Raw genomic sequence first — 21,926 nt, 5'->3', positions numbered from 1 at the left:
TTCTGGTCCTGTGGATACTTCTTCCCTGCAAACAGGACTCTTAGTTCAATTCTGAGAAGGAAAAACGTCAGCGGGACTTGTCTGGGACTGTATTCAACTGTGCTCCTTCACATTCAGCATAAAGGTTTGGATTTCACCTGTTCTAGTATAACCGGATAAACGCAGTTGGCACTTTATGCTTTTAAACACTGATCTAATTCACTGTTAATCTCACCAATGCTTGTTACTAATTTCTTTGTGACCAACTCTACAAATTTGCACTCCCTTACCCATCCACTGATTGTCACTGTTCACCCTCCCACTTGGCCTGATACTTTGCTCTTCTAGTGCATTTTTGAACTAGGAGTGCAAATCAACAATTCTGATGCTGTAATCGCAGGCCACCATGTCTGCTGGGGGCATTTTTTATTGGGGTTCATTGTGGCATAAACACAAACAGTTTGGAGACATTTAGAATGGACTCAAAAGCAACTCAAGATGGAGTAAGGAAGTTCTCAATTGGACCAGAAAGAAGCTGATTGTAATATAAAAACCTTCTGATGTAGAAGATGGGATTGTTTAAGATTCTGCAGCAAGATACCCGAGAGCTTACATACCCATAAGAATTTTGTCACAATCTTATTGAAATCTTAAAACAATCATTGGCAAATCCAATATATCTGGCATTGGCTGCAGAGACTTTTGACTCTGTTAGTGCTTGTTTTGTTTTGTCACAGTTTTTTACTTAATCAAGACAGGGCGCAAACGCGCAGCGGATAAGATCGCTGAAGCGATTCTATTTTTAAAAACTGCTCGTAATCCTTCACTTTTTACAAATACTAAACGCTGGAAACTTTTGATCTTTTTTAATTCAACACACACATGACGCGAGCACGGTTCTCTTAAAGCACCAATTTTAAATGCTTTATCAGCACCTTCTTTGTGGCGGGGGAGGAAGGGGGAAACATAATTTTGTTTTGCACTAAGGAACTTTGTGTTTTTACTTTTGACCAACTAGAAGGTCAGTAAGAGCCTTTACTTCCAAAGGGTCTCAGCCATATTGCTTTACTTGGTTAGGGTGAGGGTGTCGATCCAGTCTTTTTTTCTTGGCTGCCATGCCCCCTCCAATTTCATGTGCCAGCAAACTCTACTTAATCAAGTCAGGCCGCGGATGTGCACAGCGGGCGCCCCGAAGGGTGCGCCTAAGGCAAGCCCGTCTGGGCCTGTCCATGCCCGAATGGGCCAGAAATGCTGCCAGTTTCAATATAAATTCTACCTGGATACAATATACAGGGGCACAACTTAGAAGTTATATGTCTACATGTAGTAAGAGGGAGAAGGAGACCCCTTTCCCTCCAACTGAAGGAGGGAGCCACAGGTATAGCACCTAGGAACTTGAAAATTGCTCCAGGATAGACCACCCAGATAAACCCATAAGACCCCCCCTTCTATGAACCATAGTATAGTTCTTGGAGACTTCAACTTACAATTAGAAAATAGAGAAGATGGTGAGACTCTCATCCTCCTTAATTCCATGACCTGCTTTGGTTGGAACCAAGTGGTTACCGATAGAACGCATACTGGGGGCCACACACTAGATGGTATTTTCTCTACACGAGTTCACCACGATAGGAAAGTGCAGGCAACTCGAGTGTCTGGACCATTGCCTGATACCCGTTGAGGTGAAATACAAAAGAGGGAATTAACTTAAGCAGACCACCACTTCCAGTAGAAATTTGAACCGCATATGAAAAGGGGATCTTACCCTAGCCCTAGAGAGAAGCTAAGAAAAATTAAAGGACAGTACAGGGCAGAGCATGGCAATCTTTGACTCGTAGGTCAAAGAGGCAATCAACACAGTAGCACCTTTAAGGGAGATCAAACCTAAAATAGGGGAAAAAAAAGTTTGTCCCCCTAGTACACCGAAGAGCTTACAGTCCAGAGATCGTGCAGAAAACAGGAAAGGAAATGGAAACTCGATCAGAGTCTGCCGAAAGAACAAAACTTAGAGAACTGTGGGGCACTTATAAAAGTGCCATAAAAGATGCCAAAACATGATACTTCTCTCAGAAAATTTGAAATGCAGGCAACGCTTCCAAAGAACTATTTACATTAATCAGGAAATTAGGAGCCCCAATCCCCCTTCAGGAGCTAGAAAATTTGCAAACATTCTGCAAAAGTGTAGCTACCTTTTTCAAAGATAAGGTCCTGAAAATATCTGCTGAATTCCAGGAGCACATGATCTGGAACTTAATAATACACCAGGGAGTGGAACGACCGTCCAGATTGTCACCCCTAACTACTACGAAAATTATCTCCTATAGGTCCAAAATTCACTCAGGTTCCCACAATGACCCCTGTCCCCCCAGAATACTGCAAATGATAAGTGAATGTATAGCAGCACCTCTAGAAAAGATCTATGTAGAAATATTAGAATCAAGAAAGTTTCCAAACACTTGGGAAGAAACTGTCATTATGCCTATAAAAAAAAAAAAGCCGGGAGGAGACCCACGAGACCTTAAAAATCTGCGCCCTATTGCTCTCCTTCGAATGCTGGCTAAAATATTAGAGAAGCAAATGAAGAACTTGTTAGCTTTCTGCTGGCACATGATCAACTGGACATCTCCCAACATGGATTCCGTAAACACCATAGTACTGAGTCTGCACTATTGGTCACCACTGATATCATGAGAAAACAGGTTGACCAAAAAGGATGCACCATTCTGATTCTATTAGATCTGTCAGCTGCATCTAATACCATATCACCCCAAATTCTGATCTACCACCTCCTAAAGGCAAGTCTGAGAGGCTCAGGTTTGAGCTTGTTGGAGACCTTTCTCCAGGAGAGAATTTTGGCAGTGAAGTGTGGGGATTTCTGCTCACCCCCTTACAAACTTCCTTGTGGGGTCCCTCAGGGATCACCTTTGTGTCCATCCCTTTTTAATCTCTATGTCACCCCCCTGGCCAATTTGATTTGTTCCTTTGACTTCCAGGTGTCCTCATATGCTGACGACACCCAAATCATTGTTACCTTGCAAGACAGTGTAGACATTACAGAGGGCAGATTTCAATCTTGCATGAGAGAAGTCAATAAATGGATGAAGCAGAACTGGTTAAAAATGAATGGGGACAAAACCAAAGTTATGGTTTTTGGTGCGAACCCCACCATCGGGAACCACAACTGGTGGCCTGAGACCTGTGGATCCTTACCTAACCCAATAACTGCTGTCAGGAATCTTTAAGTCATTTGTGACCCAGGATTAACCTTTGATGCCCAGGCAAATAAAGTCACAAAGATGTATTCGGCTACTCAAAACTCTTAAGAAAATCTTGCCTTATATCCCACATGATCTTAGGGTTACGGTAGTCCTGGCCCTCATTGTGTCTAGGCTAGACTACTGTAATGCCATTTACCTGAACATCAATCAACTTACCCTGAACAAGCTACAACTTGTTCAAAATTCGGCAACCGACTAGTACTCTGGATACCCAGGTCTGCTTCCATTAAGGAGTGCCTTAGGAGTTTGCACTGGCTTCCAATTAGGAAACGTATCACCTTCAAGACATTGCGCTTGGGGCACAAAACTCTACACTCCCAAGGCTCCAAATATTTACAAATTGCAATTAGCTGGCACACACCTAATCGCTCATTAATGTCATCAAACTTCAGATTAGCAAAGATTCCTAGAACTCACAAAGTAAAACGCAGAGATAGGGCCTTCTCAACAGCAGCTGCTAAACTATGGAATTCTCTTCCAACTGAGATCAGAGCTATCCCCTATCTGCTACCATTTCGTAAGCATCTCAAGACATGGCTTTTTTCCTCTAGATCTAGGATCGCTTAGGCTCTATTATCTACATAGTGCTTCGATACCTCCACTCTGAAAGCGCTTTACAAGAATCATAAATACAGTTTTTGTAAAACGTAATTGCTGTGGGTGCCACTGAGTCATCGCCAATATAAAACAAGCAGTGCTAAAGCCAACTGGTCTCGCCTTAACGCTAGTACTGCGTTGTTGGCTTTGCCAATGTTTGTAGGAATTGTTTAAATAAATACTGTAGGAAAAGGAAAAGGAAACACATATCTTATGGCATCCAACAACTGTACAGTGAATTCAATCTTTATAACTGGCGTGGTTTATTTTTCCAATACTTTTCACTCTGGAAACTCTGAACAGAATTTAAAAGGAATAAGGAGGTGGCAGAAGGTAACATTGGAAACACTTGCCAAGGGCTAATTTACTTTTTCCCTTGATTCATTAATTTGGTCATCATGAGCCTCTAGGATATGTGTCATTCTAGATACACCTTCCATCTAACGTCAGACTGAGTGCAGCAGATAGCCTTTTCCCAGCTCCATAAAAGCCTCTGCATGCCAAAGCTTGCGCTTTCATTCAATATGTTGCATGAAGCAGATTAAAAAAAAAAACATTAAAGACAGCTCTTCATCAAAACTGTTGCTGTGCCTTTTGCAGACAAGCTGGGAGGAGTAATGAGCAATACAGTCTGGTGTGGGACAGAGCTAGTAAACACATGCATTCTCATGGAGTGCTGAATGAAAAAGGAAAAATAGTTCCCGAAATGTGAGTAGTGGAAGGATCAAGTCAGCCAATCAAAAGGATCATAAAAGAAGCTATTCTCCAGGGGAGGGGCAAACACAAAAGATGAAGGCAAGCAATTGAGTAAGACACTAGGAAAAATAAAGCCCAGTAAAGGGTGACGGGATAAGCACAAAAGAGCAACATGGAGCGTGGGGCGTTTGGCAGCAGAGAAGCACTAGAGAGAGACTGCAAGCAGCACTTATGAGAGAGCAACACAGACAGGAAGAAGCATATGACAGAGAGAGCTGGAAAACATGAAATGTCATGGAGTGCTTAACCAAATACAGAAAAGTAGTACCCTAAAAGTGACCAGTGGAAGGACACAAGATAGCCAAAAAAAGGATAGTAAAGAAGTTATGCTGTAGGGATGGGTCAAACTCAATAAGAGGAAGGCAAGCAAAATAAAAGTGAGAATAAAGTCAATCAATAGCAATTAATGAGCAGGTTGCGACCCTGCTGTGAATTCTTGGTAAGGCCCATAGCTATTTTAGTACGAGAGACCTAAAGACATGGAAAAGGCAAAATAGTTAATGTGCTTAAGATGATGGGTGTAATCGTTACGTTCAGGCTACCAAGCCAATAACATACTGAAAGAAAAAACATGGGACACTATCATGTTTCTTTTTCAAAACATCTAAGACACAAATGGCTTGTGGACATGGTTGCATCACGACATTTTGAGAAGTGCACACCCAAATATTTGTAGCATTTGGAATATCCCAACTTGTTTTTTAATCTTTGAAAACTTTTCTTGTTATTACAAAATGTCCAATACAAAATGAACATTATGACCAATAAATTTACCTTAGCAGATAGAAAGGCACAATTGTCCAGTACTCGCACAACTTCACACTCAAGGGCACAAAGAGAGATTGCGTAGCACAAGCTGAAAGTTATTCCAGGGTGCCAACGTTGTTCTGAGACATTTAAAAACCTCAGGGTCTATCTGCTGCACACAGACCCCAACACAGTCCGTGAACCGAATACTACAAAGGAATTAAATGGAAATGAAAGCACAACCCCAGCACAAACCCAGAGCCCTGCACACTTCACCAACAAGAGCTAAAAATCTAAGCTGCCAGCCTCGAACCCAATATAAAAGAGCCAATGCTGGCAATTCACTGGGGCATGAAATTAGAGAAAATCGTATATTAATGTATGTTTTAATTTTCAGATTCCATAATAAGCTACTAAAATGCCTTTCAATTAAATAAGTACACCAAAATGTATTTCGGCTTAGTATTTTACTTGCTTAAATTACCATTTGGCTGCATTCTTGAAGCCCACAAATACTTACAGTAGTAGGGTACCAATTAGACCTCAAACTTTTCAAAATAAAATACTTCTCCATAAAGAACTAAATTAAGGAGACCTTCAAAATAAAATTATTAAGAACTAAGGGCCATATGTACGAACACATTTTCCCATTGACACAGAATGAGAAAAACCCGTTGCTACATCTGGCCCTAAATACCAGAGACCGACGTTCCATTCTTTTCCCTTAAGTATGTTGCACCTATTACACTGCCGCTTGTGCTACTGTAAATTCATTTTTTCTTCACTTGACAGTCTCCCTTAGGTGGTTAACTACAACCCTTGAATTGCACATAGCGCTGCTACCCCCAGCCCTTTGGTTGAATACTCCTGGTGTTTGATCACAATCTTATACATGCAACATAATAAAATGCCAGGACAATGTTTGTGGGTATAATATGTCGCAAGTTTATTGATTACACAGGTAGGGTTATCTTCAGCCAAAGAGGCCCCAGCCCAGTCCAGTTGCCCCTTAAGAGGCCTTGTGGCCTCACTCCGCCTCCATCACACCTTTGGGGGCCATAAACGCGAGGTGGCCCACCCTCCCAGTACGGAGGCCCCTCGAGCTCATCTCTACCAGGCGGGGGAGCGACGCTAGGATGCTGTCCGCCTTAAAGACGCCCTACGTGCGTCGCGGCCATCCACAGAAATGGACCTTAGGGGCTATCTATAAGTCCCCGATTCCCTGCTATTTGGAACAACGTACAGAGAAACGTATGGAGTTAGAATCCGTACATTTGTCTTTATAAATGACGAACTAGTACATTGTCTTGGATTGAAAAAACATGTATGGCTTACATAAAAAAGAACCATTATGAAAAATCTCATGTTCGAGGTTTACTGATCAACATATAACACGCAACAGGAGAGAAGTAAAATACTGCGACGGAAGGAAAGGCAAAACTGGACACCAACTTCCGCTAAAACCAGAGTCTAAGCGCAGTATAATAAGACCCAAACCTGGTTCCGCTTTCAACCGGCAGGGTTAGGCTGCTCAGCACTATTGCCCCAGAAGTTACTAGAATGGGTAACACTATTGCAGGGATTGAAAATGCCTGGCCTTGCCCAGATTTCTAAGTAGTGCCTGTACCAGTAGTATCTCCTCGGCAAAAGGCTCCTCAGGCCTCCTTTTCAGGGGTTTGTGGGGCTTCCCCAGCTCGCCGCGGCGATCCAAGTCTGGCAGACCACTCAACCTCAACCCTTCGGCAATAACTGACCTGCTGTTCTCTGCAACTGCCCACTCGCCACACCTCCACCATCCTGCGATGCCACAGATGCACTCACCCTTCTCTGCTCCATTATGAATCTGCAGTATAGCCCTCTTCCCTCAATGCCAAGCTATTCATTTCATGACCCAATATTGCGGGCACACTCACTTTTCCCACGCGAGCGCCCTCTGTGCAGCGGAGAGGGGGGAGGGATTTTGCAATGCGTTTGAGTCTGTGTGTGCAGTGTGTTTCAGCAGTAGCTGTTTATACATGGGGAGAATGTCTTAGTGCTGTACCTGCACTGTGCATGAACACCCTATCAGCAGACATGCCTGTGTCTACAGGGGGTGTTTTTCTCAACAGGGTTAACGTATCTGTATATAGGATGTGTGCGGACCACTCGTCCAATTGCTGACTAAGGCTATAAGCTTTGTATAGAACTCTTTTGAGCTTCACATGGAAGTCCACCGTTGAAATTATTATGCTGCACTCGTAACCTTACCAGAACCAGTACATGAATGAAAATGGAAGGTAGAAAAGGAAAGACGACTAAACGACGCAAAGGGCGAAGGAGGTAGGTGACAAGACATTAGATCCTCTGATGGCACAAAAATAGGGAGAACAGCAAAAGAAAATAAATAAATAAAAAAGATTTCAGCAAAAAACAAGGTGAAAACAATGATCTTGGAAACTGCAGACCAAGGAAACAGAACATAGAGCTCATTATGCAGTTCTTATTCTTCAGTCTAGTCACCGGATTTCATTTCAAGGACACTGCCACTCTGGCGAGCTTTTACCTGAAGTCTTAAACATGACCTCTACCACTAAAGTCTCTGGACTGTCTACGTTATGTATCTCTGTATAAATGCACAATTGTTCTGGCTTACCAATAACTCCGACCACTTCTAGGTTATGTACCTTTGACAACACATCATGTAATTTCCAAGTTAGTATTTATTCTCTTATGTTCCCTTTTAGATTGGATTACAAGGCTATCCAGTCGATACAGCAGCAGTCAGTGTTTTATCGCAAGCGACAGTGATAATTTATTTGGCACAATAAGGCAGTACCGGCAACACTTTTCCCAGTGATGCTTTGAAATACAGGACCTGGGAGTTCAAGAAAAGTCAAGGCAACTAAAAAGAATTAGAAACATCATTTATTTCTTTGAGTATAACTGGAAGTAAATGCAACTACTTAAGAGAATAGTGTGCACCATTGATGTTAATTTTGCTAACTGAATCGAGGACGCTAATGCACCTTCTGTAGAGATCTGAGATAACTTACATGAAAATGTTGGAAGAGAAGTTTATCGGTCTGGCATAAAGCCTCGTGAATCCTATAGCAAAAAAACACGGAAGTATGACATTTCAAAACAGTATTTATCAACAAATTTGTTTGTGGGAAGCAGACCTAGAAAGACGTTTTAGGATGTAATCCCTAACTTTAGAGCATCTCTCTGTAGGATACAGGGACCTTCACCCACCAAATTGGCATGATTCATCACTGGGTCCTAATCCTCATTGTGTGTGTGTGGGGGGAGGTGGGGTTACTAATACCCAACAGGCATTCTTTCGGTGCATAAGGTAGGTGGCATTCCTCAGGACGGAATCAAAGCCCGAATCTCTAACTTATATTGGAACACAATTATAGTTCCTAACACGCTTCAGTTTAGTGCAACGCATCATGCTAACAATAACTCATATGTAGTTTCCATAATAAGCATAGCCCTAAGGTAATGAGATGTCACTGGTAGATGCTGTGCCAGTCCTCAGGGGTGTGCAACATGCTGTGAAGGAACAGAAGTGTGAACTTGCCAGAATGTAGGACCAGACTGAGGATACTGAAAGTATATTAAGGCGAAATAATATACAGATGATGGGCCCTCCAGAAGCCATTGAGGGCCTAAAGCTGGGTCTGTACCTGGAAGACTGGGTGGTGACTGAGGAGTACTAAGGTAGGCCCAAGCAGATGTTGTTGGTACAGCTGACTCAGAGTTCTGGATAGGATGGAGCCCGTGGGAGCCCCACCCAGTCCTCTGGTGAACCAACTACTCAATTACAGGGCAGAGATTTGATTCTACAATGTGCACGAAATATGGCCCCTGGTATGTGGAAGGAGGCGAGATGCACGTTTTGCCTGATTATACGATCACCCGCCCTGACCATATAAATGTTATTTAAAGAAAACATTTTGGTACGACAGACCCTTCCGATTAGACCGATTTTTTTGTTCTTGCTTCATTAAGTTATTAACAATATATGTAATGATTGGAAACAACGCTATGTGTATTTGCCGATGTTGCACTTTTATTGTCGCACAGCTCTCCACAGGTTGCGAGCTCCATAACCATGATGCATTACGTCCCTGTTTCAAAGATTGTGTACCTCTTCTGGCAAAATGTTAATAAAAATATATTTTTTAAAAAGCATAGCCCTAACTAAAAATAATCAGGGCCTCGTGGAGTATGTGGGCCTGGTCACGTCTGGTTGAAAGACTTTCTCCCGAGTATTTAACCGGTAGATAAATCTGCATTAATTTCACTATGTCTCCAAATGAGACCCGAGAGTAACCTGGTGATCACAAGTCCTAATAGTAGTACTGAGTGGGTGAATGCATCTACTGCACTTTGTGGTGTGGAACCTGGGGCTGCCGCATCTCGATCCTATTGAAACAGATACCTAACCTGTAGTATGTGCTTTATATTGATAGATTCCCAGGGATTATAAAGAAGAAGCTCAGCTAGCCCTGCAGCCCTTGAAGAGAGTATTGCTAAAACTTTCATACTTACTTGACTCCTCTTTTTTTCGGCACTCCTGGAGATTCTGAAGAAGTCATTCTTCCTAGAATTGCAACGCTTCATTACATCTCTCAACGGGGCTAACAAAAGACAGAGTAAAGATGGACACGTTATATCCTACCCTGGAGGATGAGGGGCTGGACACTCCGAATGACTTGCTTTACTATGCGGCAGCTCATCTCCAGTGACCGCTATGATTGCTGCATGTCACTTCTAATCCTGAAAGAGATCTGTTAGGCTTTGATTTTGGGGACACTCCATAACTGTAGTGGTTCTTGGACTACAACTCCTATTGCACCATCCCAAATGCCTTACTGAAGGTGGCGACATTGTGTTGGAGGAAATACGTACATCATGGTAACAAGGCATCATCATATGCGCCTAGCCTGCTGCTCTGGCCACCCCTGCCGTGCAGGCATTTGAGGCTGGTCTACCTGGTAGATGCCTGGACCACAGCTCTATACAAGACGTCAGGGATGTGGTAGTGGTTGGCAGGCTGAGCAGTTGCAGTTCTGACTGACGAGAGGGCCTTAGATCCAGCTCAATTTCTCTAATATTCCACTTTAAGGGGTTGCAGGGAGACTATGGAACCTCAATAAACATCTCACACAGGTATTGGAATTGATGTTAACCTTAACGGGATCGGGACGCATTATCTCAAACATTTAAGGGGCTTTGAGAAGCGATTCCACACATGTCGGCTTCCAGACCCTTACGGGGTGGTGGGAGGAGGTGCTTGGGGTCCATCAGAACGACCATGCGGAATGCTCGATTCCAGTTTATACAGTTCAGCTATCTACACCACACATACCTTTCACCAGATAAGATAGGAAAAATTTACCCAGGCACAAACGGCGGTGTGCCCAGATGCCAACAGGCTGAGGCAGACTTTCTTCATAAGGTGTGGCTATGTCCGGTAATAGTGGACTACTGGCAAACAGTGACCTCCTGTATATTCGACATCACCGCCCCTATTTTGCCAAGTGACCCCCATACATTGCCTTCTCCACTCCGGGGTAGTGACGAAACAGATTAAACAGTTAAGGGTGTCTCAGGGTATAGACCTTGTAGTAGCAAAATGTCGCATTGCCATGTCCTAGAAAGCAGAAACTGTCCCTCTGGCGACTACCTGGCAGATGGATTTAATCCTTTGGGTGTCTGCAGAGTTTTCGGTCCGGGCTGATGCCAGGGCCAGGGATGGGAGATGTTGTAACCTTATAGAACAGTGGAATGATTACTATACTAGACTGAGGGATGTGCCCACTCCACCTGATCAGATTACAGATGGCTAGGCATGACACCTTGCGCTGTTCTCTGAATGCTGTAGACCACCAGTTGGGAGATAGAGTTCATACCTTTTTTGGGATTCGGGTGCGAGGGATCGGGTGGGAGGGCGAGCTGCGATGGTTATTTTTCTTGTTATTGTTTTCTAATTTATGCATGTACTGCTCTATTTCTAAACGCACAACAGTAACACAGTATCATGATGTAAATGGCACCTGTTACTAGTAAAATCAATAAAGATATCTAAAAAAATAAATTAAGAGGAAGTTTTTTTTTTTTTTAAAGTGAAACAGGTTCTCTAAAAAATGCATCTTGTTGCGACCAAGACCACCTCAAACTCCTCCTCAAATTATTTTACAAGTAAAACATTTTTTCACCTTAGCATTGTTACAAAGCATTCATTTTAATTGGCAGTTCCAGGAAAACAAATTATGAATCCTAGCATGTGTGTGCGTTATCCAAACTAATTGACTTAGAGTGGTATGACAAGTGGGCTTCTTTACATGACAAGTAGGTTTTTAAAGGTTTACGTCCCCTTAAGCAGCAGATTTTAAAAAATCCACCACCCTGCCTCACTTCTTCCCCTTTAGGTGGTGACTGGATTAGAGTGCTTTCTGCTGTGGAACTTCTTGATGAAGGGTCTGAGTGCTTGCATCATGGTGTGGCTCTGTGTACTAACTGGCTCTCTGTTGTCCAAGTGGCCCGCAGCATATGAAGCTTTAAAGCTGGAACAGCTACCTTGACCCTACCATAACACCATTTTATTAGTAACCTCCTGCGGTGTGGAACAGGTGCAAACATTTTTACTTGGGCTGATTTTGGTTTCCAGTCCAGCCCTACAGTCAGGGCTAGAGTATTAAGGGTGCCCAGATTTCAGCTGGGGCCCAGGTGCTTCCTTCAGTTCAAAGGACAGTGATTAAAACCTTGTAGCACCACAACTGCACACTCAGTAATTCTTTTTGTCAATTGGCCCTTGCAGGTGTCAAAGTCTAAAGGTACATAAACGGAGATAGTCATGCCCCTGCTTCCAGCCTATCATAGGGAACAAAGTTGAACTCTGTCTTTTGACTTTACAAGTCAGCCAAGAGATAAAGCCAGAACTTAACGTGCTTTATACTAGTAGGCAGATGAAAACTGAAGAGAATGTGTGTTATAATGCTCGTAGAAAAAGGAGGGACAGCTAGAAACATTCGGTCCAGTGTTTAATTGTAGAAAGAATGTCTATTCTACGGAATTTATGTAATGCATTGCACTTATGTAGACTGATGTGTGTAACTGCAGTAGTACTGGTTATTTGTGTGGCACACAATACAAAATTAATTGCGTTTGCCACGCGATATAAGTTTAATCACCAAGACAATTTGAGGATTGAGTTTATGCAATTTTATATAGCGCTAACTTGGTCCAAAGGAATTAGAGCACTGTACGATTTGAGAACGTACAGAGGAAACCATGTACGAAAAAAATAAAATACAACTAGTTGAACAGCAGTAGTGCAAACAAAAAAAATTAGCACAAACCTACTGAGATACAATCAAAATGTCAGCAGACGATATATAGAGAAGCCTTGAAGAAGGTTAAAACAAATATAAATAACAGTACAATTTCAAACAATCAAACATTAACAGGTAGAAGCAAACTCAGTGTGTGACTTCAAACTAAAGGACAATAAAGACGAGCAAAACAGCAGCTGAATCACACCATTGTTAAGGAAGAGAGAGGAGTTAGGACATGGCATGGAAACGTCTCTGACACAAGATAACTTTTATTTCCTTTCTCAAGGTAGGTAGGCAACAGATAGCACAGGACAGTAGGAATAGAGTTCCAAAGAGTTGCTGCACTCCAGACACAGACTGACACAAGGTTGTTTCACGTCTGAAGGCAATCGGTTGGCAAGTGACAATGGCCACCAGAGACTTTCAGGTTTAAATGAGATAGCTGGTGGTCACTGTGTATAATATTGTGTGGGTGTAACACACTAGCTTGAACTGAGTTCCAGCTTCAATATGAAGCCATTGCAGCAATACAAGCACTGATATGACGTCATCAAACTTCTTGATTACAGAGTCAAATTGATTGGCAGCATTCAGCTGTGCTCTGAGAGGGGCAAGACGGGCTCTGGGTAATCTTGTGAGGACTGAGTTGCAGTAATCAAACCTGAGGAAAACAAAGGATTGATCAAGGGATTTCAGATTCCTCCCTCCAGAATAAACTGTCAAATAGTCTAGAGCAGTGTTAAAAAAAAACTGTGGTCCAGGGACCCCAGAAGATCCACAATGCCTACTCAGGGGGTCCATAACTGCTTAGAAAATTAAACAATATTAACAGATTAATGAGTACATAATTAAATCAGCAAAATTTAAAGTTGAAACATTTCAAAAGTTCTATAAATGTGAAGGGATTCGAGACTGGAAGGTTAAAATTAAGTTAGTATCCTCAAATAGCTAAGTGGGCGTAGTGCAAGTGCAACAAACAGAATATAGTATAGACGATGAGTGGCCTAAATTGAATTTAGAAAAGGGCCAAACTTCCGATTGAAGTTATTTTTGTATATACTTGTTTGTTAATTAGATAAAATATTTCTAAATGTATTTGTTTCATGAATGCTTGTTTTGGCAATTTTGTGTACTGTGTCACATTTACAATTAACGAAAATGTTCATGCAGGAGTCCTAGGCTTCCATTAATGACTGAGTGGGAGGTCCTCAGATTCCAATAACGATTCAGTGGGGGGTCCCCGAGTTCTAGTATTGATTAAGTGGCGTTCAACTGAAGTCAAACTGTTAAGAACCTCTGGCCTAGAGTGATCCGAGTTGGAAGTAAGCACTTCTGGCCATTTCACATATGTGGAATTGGAGCTGCAGCTTGCTGTTGATGAGGACTCAACGATTTGGCATTGTCAGTGATGGTGGGGTGACGTTCGTGTAAACGTGAAAATATTCAAATACACCATGGCAGGTTATACAGTGATGTTTGCAATTAGTGTGCAGCCAATTGCCTTAATTTAACAATGGGAACTGAACGTTGTACTTGCTGGTTGCACAAATAAATGTGTAATAAGAAACAATGAAAAATCCAGCCGAGATGCTAAAGTACGAACTGCAGGTTACAAGTAGTGCTCTGCAGCAGAGAAATTAATACTCCAAGTTATTTTACTACTCCTGAAACCTCAAACCGTATTTCTCCCGCAAGTACATTAACTCACTTAGGTGAGACTTGCTGGGTAACAATCCTCTCTAAAAAAAGTGCCTTAACCCTAACGAGATCCCATAATGTAGCCTGTCTGACTGATACAGTAAGCAATAACAGTAGTTTTCGAGAGCAACTATGGGCCGGATCATGAAACATTTTCGGTCAGCCTTATTACATTCCCTAAGTTGTAAATATGGCAGTATTTCGTGTGAACACCTTTACCAGCATATAATCAAATAGAGTTTAGGCAGTCATATTAATAGTCAAAAGTGTTTGCGCATGTTTAAGCAGACGGACTGCAGTTATGGTACAGGGCAGCGTCACACTATATCACAACACCACCACCATGTTCCAATAACACAATACCGCCTACCACAAGAATACCACAAGAATAATGCAAGACCACAACATAACAAAACACTCCACAACATAACAAAACACAGCAACAAAGCTTCAAAACAGCAAGACAACAGAAAATAGCAAAACACAAAAAACACAAAACACAAAAAATAAACCAACTAACTGGATGGCATTAAGACGTCACAACACAAAATAACAAGAACACAACAAATTAGTACACCAGCACAACAAACCAGCCCAACAAATAATTATTACAGATGCAAACACAGATCACCAATACAACATAATCACACCAAAACATAACACACAGTCTCACAAAATATAAAACCCAACACAATTAATATCAGTAGTGTTAGCATATTACTTCTGTGTTGTGTCGTGTTGCATTCTGTGCGTTTTTAAGGGTTCGGTCGTGCTCTCTGTAGAGTGTGTTATTATGTTCCATTAGTGCTGTTTTGTGTGTGTGTGTGTATCGTATTTCACAGTGGTGAGTTTGGTATTTTGAGTAAGCGTAAGTCTACGCCACGCCATCGGTGCTGCTATTTCTACTGCCCTTCCAAAATCTTCAGATACACATTCGGCACATTTCTCTTTACCTCAAACAAAACATACATGATATCACTTTTATTTGCTCGCCATAAATGCCGGAGTGAGTTCTGTCATGCCTAATGTTCAAGTGGGCAGAACCTTGACACAACTCGTTCCATCAAACTGAGGGTTCAGTTCTGGTCTCATTAATATTATTCTTTGTGTGTTTAATCATGTATACTCCCTCTCACTGTCAACAGCACTCACCTGCACGTTCTATGGTTGATTTTGGCCATTGAAAGCGAAAACACAAACGATCATATGATGATGGGTCCGGATCGTGAAGCAGGAGATGGATGAATGCCGTAGGGCGAGGGAGTCACAGTGAAAATATCACTATTTTGGGTGGGGCATGATCATCATCGTGTACCCGCATATAACCAGTAGTAGCAGTATAAATCACCAGGTGAGAAAGGTTGCATGAACATAGGCAGTACCGAACTGCGGGAGAATAAACGTGGGATGGGTAGGTAGGTATTACCACAGGATCAGCAGGTCTACTTCACTAGCTCTCCTAACGCCAGTTTCCCAGCTGTCATTGACGCAAAAAAGAGTTGCCGCGTGTAGATTACACGTCAGAGCCCCTGCGTGCCGCCCTTTGAGTTTGATTGCAGTGCACCAAATACTGACCAGCAAATAGCAGCCCATAAAACATGTAGGTGCCTTACTCCTAAGGATAAAACTCATCAAGAGAAAGATTAACTCGTGAAATAACTTGTTACTCCTAAAGCTAAAATTCAACAATCTCGTGAAATAACTTAAAAACTCACACGTTATTTTAAAACAGAAGTCATTTTAGGAAAATATTAAACACATTTAAAAAATCTGTTAGGAAGTCAGACCTACGTTTGTATTTTTGAATAGAAATTCTTCAGTCAAAGCTTGTTTAATTACCTCGCCCGTTCTGGTACTAGCCTTTCCACGTTTGAGCCGGCGACACATTGTCACTCTTCTAAGATGGCCGCTCTATTAACATTACGATGAAAAGTTACTCAGACAAAGACTCACTTTCAACGCGCGTCGCCATAGAAACAGAAAGCTAGAAAAGACAGCCCGGACTTCTTGGATGAGGATACCCAGCAGGGAATGAAAAATTTGCTAGCATTTTCGCTAAGAATTTTCAATTCTATGAATCTGAGACTCCGGTCCTGACATAGAATCACGTTGAAGAGTGTAAGAAAAAACACATTATTTCCGGTTGAGTCGGTTAAGTCATATCCAGTTAGGTCGGTTAGACATGAGCTAAGGAGTTAACTATGATCTAAAATCGTCAGCAAAGGATAGAAGTTATTTGGAAAGCAGTGCCTGGTGTATGGAGACTGCAGCCCGCCCCTTTCAAAATGTGAAAGACACCGGCAATACTGCCTGGAACGTGCAGCATTGCCCGCCTATGCAGGCAAACCAGTGAACATTGCCAAACCACCAACTGGACTCCCACGTAGCTCCAGAAACGCAGAACTTCTGATATCACTAAACTACATTTCACAGAAGAGTTCTAAAATTAGTTGTGGGAAAGACTTTGTAAGCAGGCACTGTAGCCAAGCCTGTCAAAAGAAAAAAAAAGATGAAAAAAAAACAACTACCAGACACCTACTGGGATACTCCTTGCTAGTCCTCTCATCAAACGAATTCTGCCAGCCTCTCTGGTATCAACCATAACTCATGCAAGGAGACATACAGAGATTAGTCAAACACGCAGGCACAGAACTGTGAGAGGGGATAGGTTGTCACCACAACCTCGAACGTAGCAGCTCCAGTTTTACACACCCCTCCCAACCACTGTCTCACAATCTTGAACATAAAATGGTGTCCATCCCAGCCCTTGAGCCCTTCGTGGTCGAGGGTCCTCCATCAGCACAGGCCGCCTGATGGAAAGACTGGGTAGAGAGACCGGAAAACTACTTTGCAGCAGTGGCGTTGGATAACGGCAGAAGTCGCCCCATGCTCTTAAATCTGGGCGGTGCCACTATTCACAAACTAGGAAAGTCAGTGGTTGAAGAAGGCCCACCCTACACTTACCAGTCCCTAAAAAGGGCCCTCACAGCACACTTTGCACACCTTGCGAACCCGGACTATGAGCGTTTTCCTACTGCGACAGGCCAGGCAGCTCCCTGAAGAGTCTGCCGACACATTCTGTGTAAGGCTTAAGAAACTTGCAAGCACCTGTACGCTGCAAAATGTAGATGGCGAAATCCGTGCGCAGTTCATACAAGGCTGTGCATCAGTCAAGCTGAGAGAAAACATACTGCAGGTGCCGGGGATGTCCATGGCGAACATTCTCACGATGAGTCGATTGAATGAGCTCTCAAAAGTGAATGCTGCACACATGGAAGCAGCGCTACAGAACCAGGTCAAAGCGGAATCTGTGAACGCAGTAAAATCTATAATGATGGAAAGAAAAAGATTCACCAACAGCCCGCCGCAAGCTCACAAACGTGCTACTTGTGTGGATGGCCATACCGTCATCAAGGGCCATGGCCTGCCCAAGGTAAGAAATGCTCTAACTGCAACAAAATGAACCACTTTGCCAAGGGATGCCGGTCAGGTGCACATCAAAAACAACAGAGACCTAAACCGATTAATCTAGTGCAACCGTCGGTGACTATGGTGGAGGACGACGACATGGATGACGATAACGAAGGAACAGTCCACATTGTGCTATCCATGCAGCCAGGAGGATACCCCCGAAGACGCATACCAAAGTGTACCATACTTCTATCGGGCCACCAGGTCCTTGCTCTATTCGACACAGGAGCATTCATTAATATCCTAGGACAATCCGTATTACAAACTCCAAAATGGATTTGTGAGTTGGATACCATCAACTACTGTTAGCTCCATAGTCCAGCGCCGTTACAACCTTCACCACTCATGTAGGCCTACCAAGGTATAGGTGCCTCAGTTTCGGGATGTGAAGTGCAGCAGAAGTCTTCCAGGACACTATTCGGGGGTGCTAGCTGAACTGCAAGGAGTCATCATCAGCAATGACATCTTGGTGCACCCACCCAGCATTGAATTACACCTTGCCCTTTTGAAGGCAACCTTCAAGCGACTACAAGAAAGTGGTCTGACTCTACAGAGAGAAAAATCTGCATTCTTGAGGAGGGAGATTGCTTTCTTTGGCTATCGATTTTCAGGAGAGGAAGTCATGCCTGCTCCACCAAAGGTGCAGGACATTCAGTCAGCCACCACCAACGTCTCTGGTGTCCACAGCTACTCTGGAGGGTCATCTATTACAGCTGTTTCATACGGAATCTCACCGCCTTGACTGCCCCATTGAGAGAACTAACCAAATCTAATACCATGTGAGAGTGTGGCCCCGATCAGGAAGCATCCTTCCAAGTCACCAAAATGCCCCATCCGAACACACCACGCTGGTCTACTTTGACCCCCAACAAGGAGTCAGAACCGTCGGTGGATGTGAATCCCACTGGTCTAAGGGCTGTCCTGTCTCAGAAGCAAGGCAATGGTGAGTGGGCTCATGGACACCGAACAATAATATTCCTATATCGATAAAGAGGCCATTGCTGTTCACACGGCCCATAAGCCGTTAATACCACTTTTCAATAGCTCCTCATCTGAACCACCTCCAAGGATCGAGAAGTGGATCCTACGACTGCCACAATACCACTTCTCAGTAGTGTATCGCCCTGGGTCCCAAAATCCCGCAGACTACTTCTCCCGGCATGTAAGACAAGCTACCCCTCGCGAGACTTCTGATGCCGAAGATGTAGAAGAATACGTGCGTTTGGTCATGGAGTGATGAGGACCTCTCCCCATTTCTCTGGATGAGATCAAAGCAGCAACTGCAGACAACAAATGTCTTCAGTTAGCCATATCTGTTATGTCCTGTGAAAATTGGCATCAACTTCTCCACAATGTGGCTCGGAAAACTGCGGATGCACGTCTGACACTGTCTTCATTACATAAGATCAGGCACAAGTTAGCTGTGTGCCCCGGAGGGATGCCTTTTGAGAAGTCCAGGGCTCATGATGCCGGTCTCGCTACAGAAGCGGGTAGGAGAACTAAGGGGTGGTCAATGGCCAAGACAAAGTCCACGCTCAGAAGAAAGGTATGGTCCCAGGACTGGATGATCAGGTTGAGCGTGCAATGCGCCAATGTTCGAAATGCCAAGCAGTTGTTCCGGCTGAGCCTCCTCAGCCCATACTCACGGAAACAGTCCCTCCAATATCCCGTTTCACAGCCAGTGCCAACTTTGGGCTTACCTGACGGTCGCCACATGCTCCTGATGATCAATGATTTTTTAAAGTATCCAGAAGTGAAAATTATGGACTCTATTACGGCCTCACAGACTATTCTCAGTTTGGAGAAAGTAATGGCCACACATGGGCTACTGAGTGAACTCCGAACTGGCAATTGGCCCCCATTCTCCAGTCAGGAATTCACAGACAATTTGACATCTAGAGGTGTTGCTCACAGGAAGATCACTCCTCACTGGCCCCAGGCCAATGGAGAAGCAAAACGATTCATGAGAACTCTAAAAAAAGTCTTAAGAATTGCTGTGGCCCACAATCAGAGCGTAGACTTCGCAATATATGCTTTTCTCCGTGAGTACTGACTCACTCCTATTGCCACCACCGGAATACCACCTAGCACCTTATGCATGAACCGGAGGGTGGGCGACACCATCACTCATGTGAGAGAATCCTCCAGGGTCATCGACCAAGCGGCTGAGGCCTTATCAAGAGGGAAAAGCCTACATGATCGCATGTCAAGGAAGAGACGAGCCAAACAAAGGGAAGTCCAGGTTTGTGATCTAGTCCTGGTGAAGAATCGACGATCTGGGAGCAAATTCTTGCAGCCTTTTGAAAAGGAGCCAGGAGTTGTGAGCATCACCAAAGGAACCATGATCACAGCTCATAAAGGTCATGAATACATCACAAGAAACATTTCTTTCTTTAACCTGTTCCGGCAGCCTGACCCCGAGATCAAAAGCGCTGACAGCACCCAAAAGGTAATCAGGGTGCAAATGATGAAGATCGAGCTGATGACAGCCCTGAGGTAGTTGGTGTCCCCTGGTTGATCACCGGATGAAGCTGTGGGTCAGTCCCCACCCGGGGCTGAGTCCGAACTGATAAGAAGCGTTCAGCATGGTGTACTGGTCCAGGAAGGGAATGGATCAATAACGAACACCCATCTGCCTCAGAAGAAAGGCATGGAGTGGTACAAACTGCGCCCTCGACCAGATACCTCTACGTGACTAAGAGGATTCGTACTAGGCTGAGCTCCACATCACTCAGTTTCAGCAACCTTACATACATTTGACACTGACTGTGATGACCATTGTTTGTGCATTTTGGAAGTTTCCCCCTCACCTCCTCCTCTGTGTCCAGTTTTGCAGATTTGTTTTGTGTGTTTTTTATTTTTTTCAGGGTAAAGGAGGAATGTTGTGATACGACAGGAGGATTTTTGTGGTGTGCCCCACCCATCTGGACATGATGAGAATGCCCCCCGTGACGCTGGTGGGGAAGTAAATAAAAGGCCTGGGGGAAGGTTCCTCAATGTCAGAAAATGAATTAAGTTGTCAGTGTCCAATCCAGTTCATGAGCAGCGCACTACAAAAACCCTGGGCTGCGCCACACAACACCTCATTAGTACCAATTTAGCACCCAAATATAACAATAAGCAACAGAAAGATGACCAGTCCACCTTTGCAAAGGGCACTTCCACTGCACGGCACACATGTTGTTGCAAGTTTAGTAACTTTTGAACCGTTTGACCTAGAAACCATTTTTTTGTTAAAATGTGCAGATTATGTGGCAGGTGATAGATTATGTGGGAATTGTGGCAGATCGATAATTATGCGAAAATCACAGCGGCCGCACAATTGCATAATTTCCGTGGCCCTGGATATAGTGACAGAGCCCTGACAGGAAAGGACATACAATGCATTTTACAGAACTATATTGCAAGTACTTTGCCTACAAATCAACATGCTGTCTTGGAAAGGTATTAATTAACTATTTGTTGTTTAGTAGAACAACTTTATTTGCAAATCCACAACGCTGTTCAGGCTGCGCCCGTAGAAATAAATGTTAAGGGCCTGAATAAAAAGTTTCCTGTAATCATGTAAAAATGTCCCTAATAATATATGATCCATCCATGCCAAGTTTCCTAGGTCTGTGCACGAGGAACTTCTTCAATCCAGGTTTTTCTTTGCATACTTGGTTTTTTTTTTTTGTGTGTATGATCCAGCGTTGACACTTGATTGTCTGGTACAACCACCCATGCCTAAACAAAGCAGTCTGAAACATAACTGCATCTTTACCACGCATGCCTTTACAACAAATTTTGTTGTAAATGCATGATTTCTGAAAGAATATGCATGGTAAATTGCCCACCTCAGCCCCCGCCCTATGCCCTAACACCTGATGCCCCAGCCCTGCAATCCATCCTGGCCCAGCCGTTAAAACTGCTCCTCCCCCCGCCCTGAGCCCTAAAACCCAGCCCTCAAAATTACCCCATACCCTCCCCCCGCACTGAGGCCTAAAACCCTGCCCCTTGCCAAAAACTACCCCAACTCCAGCCCCTCTGCCCAAAGCCCTAAAACCGACCCCTCACCCTTAAAACTACCCTGACC

The 21,926-nt window shown here is 43.5% G+C and overlaps 1 protein-coding gene across 1 annotated transcript in view; it reads right to left on the bottom strand.

Annotated features, from left to right (window-relative positions):
* Positions 1-15,865, bottom strand: part of FBXL15 (F-box and leucine rich repeat protein 15) — a 55,127-nt gene extending 39,262 nt beyond the window's left edge. Inside the window, exon 1 of the mRNA XM_069240343.1 lies at positions 15,533-15,865. Coding sequence (XP_069096444.1) covers positions 15,533-15,561 — 29 coding nt within the window. The 5' untranslated portion in view covers positions 15,562-15,865. The remainder of the gene's footprint in view (positions 1-15,532) is intronic.
* Between the last annotated feature and the right edge of the window lie 6,061 nt (positions 15,866-21,926).

The sequence above is a fragment of the Pleurodeles waltl genome, chromosome 6, assembly GCF_031143425.1.
Source record: "Pleurodeles waltl isolate 20211129_DDA chromosome 6, aPleWal1.hap1.20221129, whole genome shotgun sequence".
NCBI classification, from domain to species: domain Eukaryota; kingdom Metazoa; phylum Chordata; class Amphibia; order Caudata; family Salamandridae; genus Pleurodeles; species Pleurodeles waltl.
Note: the sequence above shows the minus strand (reverse complement) of the source record. Positions and strands in the feature narration are given on the sequence as shown.